Genomic DNA, 8836 nt, shown 5'->3' with positions numbered 1-8836 from the left:
GTGTGTGTGTGTGCGTATATTTGGAGTTGGCGCAGCTCCACGCGCACAGTCTGCCTGCCCGTGCGCCTCCGTCACTCTCAGCAGCTCCTGACTTCATCAGCCACAGTTACACATTCCGGGAGGGAGAGAACGGGTGTGTGAGTGTACAGGCTATATGTGTGTGGGTGTGTGTGTGTGTTTTATGTGTGTGTGTGTGTGTGTGTGCTAGTTAGAGAGAGCGTAGACATGTCTTGACGGATTATTGGATGGACCTGCTTCTCCATTACGCAGAAGGATTCTTTTTTGGGGGGTAGGGGACATAATCAGCAATGGATCGGAAAAACTAAAAAACAAACAAAAAAACTGACAACTTCCTCAGGTAAGCCAGATGTTGGGAATAAACGGACATAGATTTTCTTTTATTTTTGTAGAGAGCACCTTCCTCTGGTGTGCATCATGTATCTGTATTTGCATCACCTGCGCGCTTACTGCAGCCAAAGACACCCTTTTGTTGTGCGTTTGTGCGCCTGTGATGCGTGTTGGATGAGGACTATGATGCCTTGTTCGGAGCTGATGTTAAAGCGTCTTCTCAGTCAGATGTGGACTAAAAACCAAGCAGAGTTGGGTTTATTTTACGCACAAGGAAATGTTTAATAAACCCAACAGGCGCTGCTCAGATTAGACTATCAGCAGACTGTGGGACTTGCCATAACAGTGATATGAGGTGTATGATTATTAACTCGGGCGCCAAATCCCTGAACATTCAAGAAAAGCGCGATAACTTCAATTTGGATGGAAGATTATGAGAGGTCATATTCACATCATGCTCGTGCACCACCAGTTTGAAATCTTAATTAATTAAGTGTAATTGTGCCGCATGACGCATTCAGTCGCAAAGTTTCCGTCACCAGGTGAACAGGGAGAGGAGGAATATGGACGCAGAGAGTCTGGTTCAACACATTGAACGAGACATGGAGGAGGCCACTTTGTTCCCTCCATCAGTGACCGGCGACTGGCTGGAGGACGACAACGAGACGACCGTGAATCAGTTCCAGCAGCCGGACTGGCAGGTGAGAGACCACAGCCTGGACCAGGACCAGAAATTAGACTGGTCCCGAGCCAGAGCCAGTTCACTACGACTCGGGGGGAAACAGAAAGAAAGAAAGAAAGAACCACAGTGTCATTTTTTTTCTTCAATATTAAACTTCTGCAACAAAACAAAACAACAGCATAATTATGTTTTTTCAACAGCTAAATGTTTTCCTCTGGAAGTAGAGATGGTCTTTAAAATATTGGAAAATGTAAAAAAAATAAATAAATAAAAAAAAAATAAATCTGCCCGTGATCTTTCTGAACCTTTACTAATTCAGTCATCGCATTAGTATTTGTGTCTGCTAAATAAATCTTAGACATCTCATCTCTTTGAACAAGTGTAATGTTTTTTTCAACTACATGCTGTTTAAAACCAAACTAAACGCAGTCCATGAATGTCATAAGAGTCTTATATAACCATGATATCATATTATTAGAATAATCTTTCAGTTATTTGTGCTCTAGTCTGATTGTTCTACTGCCCACTAGTATGTACAGTATAGATATATATTACAACCCTTTCTTCTCTCCTCCTTTGTAAAAGATTTAGAGTTTTAGGCTTTTAAGATTCTGGTCCCAGATACTCTGCATAAGCATAAGAATATCTGCCAAGCTGACATTTAGTATGACCAGCTGCGGTGACCATATGGCTCTGGATATGGGGACTGGATGTGTAGATTTTAAACTCATGTTCAGATGTTTGGTGGCAGCACGTCTGAAAACAGAGTCCACATACAATAAAATGGTGTCAAACTCCAGAACAGTTTGTTTCTATTTGGGGTTTGGAGACGTCCTTTGTTATGTAGCTCCTGAATCTCTAGTAGTCTTGTAGAAAAAAAACAAAACCTGGCATTTACTGTGTTTCCCTCTCCTCTCCTCCTCTCCTCCTCCTCCTCTCTCAGGTGGCTCTGTGGGCTATAGCCTACTCCCTCATCATCCTGGTGTCCATCACTGGGAATGTCACTGTGATCTGGATTATCCTCGCTCACAGACGCATGAGGACTGTAACAAACTACTTCATCGTTAACCTGGCCTTCTCTGACGTCTCCATGGCGTCCTTCAACACTCTCTTTAACTTTGTGTACGCACTTCACAATGACTGGTACTTCGGCCTGGGCTACTGCAGATTCCAGAACTTCTTCCCCATCACGGCCATGTTCTCGTCGATATACTCGATGGCTGCCATCGCGGTGGACAGGTGAGAAGGCTCTCTCACAGACCATTATTCTTGAAGTTTAATTGAATGTTCCTTTAGAGTAGAATCACAATACAGTAAGGCTGAGGCTCTGGTCCGAAATGCACTTGTGAAACTGTTGTGTAGCAGCAATTAGACACTAATGGGACGACTGATCCTCGTCTCCTGCAACACCCATTTAGGAACTGCATTATGCACTCAACAGGATGGACCCCTACTTACTGAGTCTGTCAACTCAGCAGTACAGAGACCACCTTGTATTAGCAAATATACCCCTTAACTGCTACTTACAACACTATATGCTATATTAATGTCTATTTCTGTACGATTTTAATGATGATGCATTGATGTGGTTAAAATATCTTGTCACTTCAGATAACAGCTGTTCTAATACAATGTTCATCACAATTCGTCACTGATCACACTCAGAGCCTCTCCGTCAGTCAGGGGTTTGTTGTTGTTTGAGGCTGAACCGTGACTCTCGGTGAAATTACCGCTCATTGAAATCCATCACTTGATGTCAGCTGCAGCCACTGTTCATCCGATACACAGGGAACATGCTGCACGAAGGAGATGTGAGTCAACAGGCAGCAGAGATACAGATGTCGTCAATAATGCTCACCGGAGCACGAGTGGCCAGGCTGCTCCAAGTCTGAAACTGTACTTAACACACAGTATGAGATTTGTACTGAGTTACAGTGTACTGCAGTAAAATACAACAGCCCTATATACAATTTTGAGATACTTGTACCTGAGTATGTTGAGTTTTTAAGTATTTCTACCTCTGCTTCGCTATATTTCAGAGGGATTATTGTGCAACAAATTAATTATTTGGTATTATTATAGATAAAGATAAAACTTTATTGACCCTTTGGTGAAATCATATAATCTACTGGGTGATAGGTATCACAAACAAACTAGATCCATTACTACTTTTAGTGCTTTTTACTTATAACAGAATATTTTGATGCTTATACCAGAGGTGGGAAGTAACAAAGTGCAACTTCTCACTATACTACTGTAGAAAGTAGATTTCACCGCTGCTTTTAATGAATCTTCATTTTTGAGGCTGTGGTTAGAGGTTGTATTGAGCTGCATTAGACACACAGATGCCTCACATGTTTTATCTGCCTCCATTTACATACATGAGGTGGGCAGAATGTTAATAGAACTCATTTCGCTACAGCATCACTAATTATGGTCTCAAGAAGACCACGTCAGCACAAACTGAACATTATAATCTTCACAAAGATAGAATGCAGTGCTGGATTTGATGGCAGAGGCGCACCCAGTAAACTCAAACTGTATGTACACTGCGATGCAGCTGTTCCAGAGGGGAGAGTCACCGGAGCGTTTCATTACGCTCTTGTGTGTGTGTATGACATATATCATATAACTGTGTGGCTCAAGACAGATGTAGTGATGAATAAGCCATATGCTGAGATATGACCAGGTGTAAATCTGCTTATAGCTCAATAGTTCCTCCCCATTAGTCTCCATTTTGTAGAATCATCAGTTTGTGTGGCTTTCTTTGGTGTCATCACCTCCTGCAGCGAGCAGGACAAGCAGTTAATTACACAGATAAATTGAAGAACATGATCTGCATTCATAAAATGACACACAATGTATGATTGTTTTTTCAATTGCAGAAACAAGCCAGAAAGTTCTACCCACCTTTGAGAGGTCGGTCAGGTGTGACTTGTTCCAACAGGTTAAAGAGGATTAGGATGAGAACTGAGAGTTAAGCAAGAAAGAAAATAATTTGCTCTATACGACAGAACCAGAATTACCGATACAAGGATCTTATCTTATTTACATTTGATGCATTTTTCATTCATTCATTCATTTCATTCTTGTTCCACTAACCTTTATTTGAGGCTAGAATACAACACAACAAATCCAAAAAATATTAGAAATGAATGCTTCTGTAAAGCAAATAATTCCCTGTGAGATCACACACACACATTGTCCATGAAACGGAGAACATTCTCGCTGTTGGTCCTTAATAATTCAAATTAATGATTCATACTCAGGTTTGAATCACTTGACTATATTGGTGTAAATTTAGTGATGTTGTAAAGCAAATGAGTAGTAGTTGATAACGACAGATTGCCATGGTCACCATGATTACTGGTACTTGTTAATATTATTTAACCTTAGTTGAAAACAATTTATTTATGTCAATCACAGCTGCCATCAACTGAGTGACTCACCAAGGGGGAGCTGTTTCTTATATAGTTCATAGTATGATACACTTTACATCTCTCTCTCATGAATAATGGGTATCAATGATCATTTATATGGTATATATTCACAGACATATTCAATGCAGTTAATGGATCTCTTTTATGATTCAGTCATTCATTTCTGAGAGTAAATTCACCAAAAGGTTTCCTGTGATTCCATAAATCATTAAATCATTACAACACAGGCATAAATATATATATATATATATATATATATATATATATATATATATATATATATATATAATATTTTTGATGCATTTCTGCAATCAATATACTCTGAAAGCAATTTTCTGTCACACAGAAATGCAATGTGTTTATTTCTTCATGATAAAAGAGCACAGACGCCCACACAGAAAAGAGCTTTTATCGAGTCACCCAGGTTTCTGTATGTTCCTGTGAGATAAACATCAGATAGATATAAATGAACAAAATGTTTTTGTTCTCTTTCAGGTACATGGCCATCATCCACCCTCTGAAGCCCCGCCTCTCCTCCACCTCTACAAAGGTTGTGATCGCCCTGATTTGGATAGTGGCCATCTGCCTGGCTTTCCCTCAGTGCTACTACAGTGTGACCAGATTTTACTACCCCAGGACCGTGTGCATGGTCGACTGGCCTGACGACTACGGAGGAAAACATCAGCTAAGGTCAGTGTTGTAAAAATACTCCAAAAACATTATTGAAGTCGAAGTGTTGCTATGGTAAAAGTATCTGATATTAAATGTACTTCAGTATAAAACTTAATTTTCTGCAAATAAATGAAATGTCAGAGTTTTAAAAAAAATAAATATATATATAATCTGACTGCTGTTAGAATTAAACAAGTCCAACAGAACAAGTAACGAAAGTGATCAAATAAATGTAGCACAAGAGTAAAACGTACAATATTTGCTTCTAAATAGCTAAAGAGTGGAGTGGAAGTATAAAGTATAGTAAAATAGAAATACTCAAGTAAAGTAAGCAAAGTACAAACACCTCAAAATTGCACTTAAGCACAATACTTGACTAAATAAACTCAGTCACATTCCATCCTTGGCTGATGGGAAATAACGAAATCAATAACAACTGAGATAGAATGGCAGACAGTGAGAGTTACGACACAGACGATCAATTATATCAAGCAACAGGTTGTCAGTTCTTTTCAAGTACCGTTTCACACCTTATGTGGAGGAAACATCTATCAATATGTACTGATGATGCACTGACACTTGTAATTACAGGCTTGATGTTGTTAATAAAGGTCTATGATCGTGTCTTCACGTTTTAATGTCAGTAAATGAGGTCGGTTCAAAAGTAAGTTTAACCATGTTGGCAGAGGATGAACTATATCAACCAGCTTAAACCATCATAGAATCAATTTATCAATCATTCATGTTAGTAAACCCCCTCTAAGTATGCCATATATTCAAATATTGTTATTGGAGAGGCCAGTGTTTTACTCTCTCCTTCTCTCTCTGCAGTTACCAGTTTGCAGTGATACTGCTGATCTACTTGCTCCCTCTGCTGGTGATGCTGGTGACCTACAGCTTAGTGGGCCGGACGCTGTGGGGTGGACACATCCCCGGGGAGGCGACGGAACATTACCACAGCCAGATTACGGCCAAGAGAAAGGTAGCTGGGCTTTTTTTTTTTTTCATGTGTTGCACTCTAACTTTGATCGTCATGTTCAGATTGTGTGAACTGTGAGTTCTCTCTCTGTGATTGATCATAGGTGGTGAAGATGATGGTTGTCGTGGTGGTGACCTTTGCCCTCTGCTGGTTACCCTATCACATCTACTTCATACTGGGATCATTTAACAGAGACATTTATAAACAGCATTACATTCAACAGGTTAGCAGCTGCCTTTCTGCCTGTTATTAATTCTTTTAAGTCTGATTTTTTGGTTTATCGGGCATCATGTCTTTTCTTTCCTTCTCAGGTGTACCTGGCCATATTCTGGTTAGCGATGAGTTCAACCATGTACAACCCAATTATTTACTGCTGCCTAAACCAAAGGTAAGAGGCAGCATTCACAACCAGAAAGTTCCACAATCCCAAAACTCGAAGCAAAAAAACAACAACAAACAGTTCTCTCCTCTACATGCAGGTTTCGCGCTGGTTTCCGTCATGCGTTCGCCTGGTGTCCCTTCATCAAAGTGTCGGAGGAGGACAAGATGGAGCTGCAGCACACGCACACCTTCAGAGTCACCATGACACGCAGCCACCGCAATGACAGCTCGTACGCCCACACCTCCATCAAAACAAACCACACGACGATCGACGCGAAGATGGCTGAAAGCATGGAGCTGAGCACGAAGAAGAAAGGGACGTCAAAAACACACGGCAGGCAAAACACACATGCTGTGAACAGGCCGGACGATGCAAAATCCTCAGCTGCCAAACTCATGCAGCACGGCCACTGACTGCTGAAACAAATCAAAATGAGGAGGGCAGCGGGGGATTGTCTGCAGCAGCAACAGAGCTGATGATAAGAAGACAATAAAGACAACTGAAGATGAATAAAGTGTTGTGACGTTCACACACACACACACACACACACGGAAACCTTGAAGAATTGTTCATTGGACTTTGGACCATTAACCCTATCTGTTGAAGATGTGCAGTTTGTGAATGAATGTGACTATCAAACTGATGCCAAATATAAGCATGTGAAAATATATTTATAAAAGGAACTTCACCTGTGGACTGGACAACAAGGGAGGCTTATTCATGCATTGTTAGTGTTAGCTGTGTGTGGGTATCAATCATTTCTTTTATCTTCCACCCTCTACATTCCTTCCTCCATCGCTGACATTTGTTATCGCTTCTTCCTCTTCTCCTTTGGAGTAAGGCTGTGAACTGTAGATACGTTTGTGTAACTGTGTAACAAATTGTAGCTGTGGTTGCTGGATTTTTCAGAGCATATAACAGATGATCAGTCCACTGGCATCAGCACCAAGCCTTAATATTGTTGTTCGTGCGTGGGTTTTCCTCTTCTTGCTGCCTGAACATTGGACTTCTTCATCTTCAGGGCTTGTTGTCAAAGGGAAATTATGCTAATTCATAAATTTTTCTCCTGCACAAAGTGATAAAGTGTTTCATTGGTAACTCGTGTGCATATTTTCAAAGTCACCGGCATTCAAAATGAGCACGGAAGTGCAGGTTAGCTCCAATAGTGTGTGGGGGATTGAAAATACGATAAAAGACTTTTCCCAAGGCGTCATGTCTGCAGTGAAGCAGATCATTTAATGCACTTATGTCTGAGAAGCTCTGTAGAATAAACTCTGCATTTAAGAGATTTTCTTGTTTAACTGTCACCACTGTTAAAAGCGATCTACCTTCGAAAGCTGTCCAACTTGCTGCACACATGAAGTTAGCAGAAAGACTTAGCTATTTATACCGTAGCACGGGATGTTACACACTTATGATGGAGCATGTATGTGGAGCAGTGCGGCTGATATGGACCAACTCGAGTAAAGTTAACATCAACATTTTCTTAAAACATTCTTTATTCACCAGCGATCAACAAAGTTTAAGAAGCAGTGAGGAGGCTGCCTCCTGTGTCAACATCAACTCTGATGTTAGCTGATTATTGTTGTTGTCATTTAGGAAAATCCGTCTCGAATTGATCTGATTTCACAGTATTTTGCTGGACCTCCTTCGTTATTAGCTATTAAGTTAGCATGTATCCGTTACTGTACAGCACCATTCTTTAACATATGTGCATTTATACAGTATGTTGCTCATATATTGTGATTTCGCCGCTTTATATGACTGTGACTTTTGTATGGTCAGTCTACTGTAGAGTCCAGATGAAAAAAAAAAAAAAAAGAAATCAAGGTGCTGCTAGAAGAATCTGATGTGAAATGTAAATGCTGCCATCCACTGAGATTATTTATGTTAGTGGGAATGTAAATGTGGGGCTTGTTGCTCACTTACAGTCGGGTGGTGATGTTGTAAATACTGTAGCTCGTTCACATTTCAGAATGTTTTTCATTCCCCGTGCCAACATTTAAAAACACAGTGAAACATCTGTATTTGTTGTCGACGCAAAACGGCAGGTTGGTTGTTTGTGGCCTAAATAAAAGATAATATGTTTAATAAATGTGACAGAACATATGTGTGTGTGGTGCTTATTCAGTTGTAGTTGGACAAAGAATACTGAAAGACGACACCCAACCCAGCCAAGTCTGTTCACCCTGCATACATAAGCATCTGCAGCGGTACCACTAGACTGTAAGCTCCTAAAGTCATCTTCGCATTTAACCGTAAATAAGTAGTTTAATTTTTCTACTTTATATCATTTTCGTTTGTAAGTAGCATCAAAGGTCCCAATTGCATTG

General features: G+C 40.3%; 1 protein-coding gene across 1 annotated transcript; it reads left to right on the top strand.

Annotated features, from left to right (window-relative positions):
- tacr2 (tachykinin receptor 2) lies at positions 1 to 8612 on the top strand. The gene is made up of 8 exons (XM_030414399.1): positions 1 to 358; positions 891 to 1049; positions 1974 to 2269; positions 4966 to 5160; positions 5974 to 6124; positions 6225 to 6344; positions 6433 to 6509; positions 6601 to 8612. The coding sequence occupies exons 2-8, from the start codon at positions 912 to 914 to the stop codon at positions 6914 to 6916; spliced, it is 1293 nt and encodes a 430-aa protein (XP_030270259.1). The 5' UTR covers positions 1 to 358; positions 891 to 911; the 3' UTR covers positions 6917 to 8612.
- The last annotated feature ends 224 nt before the right edge of the window (positions 8613 to 8836 follow it).

Source organism: Sparus aurata, chromosome 4 (assembly GCF_900880675.1).
Source record: "Sparus aurata chromosome 4, fSpaAur1.1, whole genome shotgun sequence".
NCBI classification, from domain to species: domain Eukaryota; kingdom Metazoa; phylum Chordata; class Actinopteri; order Spariformes; family Sparidae; genus Sparus; species Sparus aurata.
This window is presented reverse-complemented; position numbering and strand designations above follow the sequence as displayed.

What these genes read in the sequence shown, in the direction of transcription:
- tacr2 (XM_030414399.1), top strand. Translation starts at nt 912, where the DNA reads ATGGACGCAGAGAGTCTGGTTCAACACATTGAACGAGACATGGAGGAG. An exon ending in TCCAGCAGCCGGACTGGCAG is followed by an intron (nt 1,050 to 1,973) that starts GTGAGAGACCAC and finishes CTCCTCTCTCAG; the next exon opens with GTGGCTCTGTGGGCTATAGC. An exon ending in AACAGCATTACATTCAACAG is followed by an intron (nt 6,345 to 6,432) that starts GTTAGCAGCTGC and finishes TTTCCTTCTCAG; the next exon opens with GTGTACCTGGCCATATTCTG.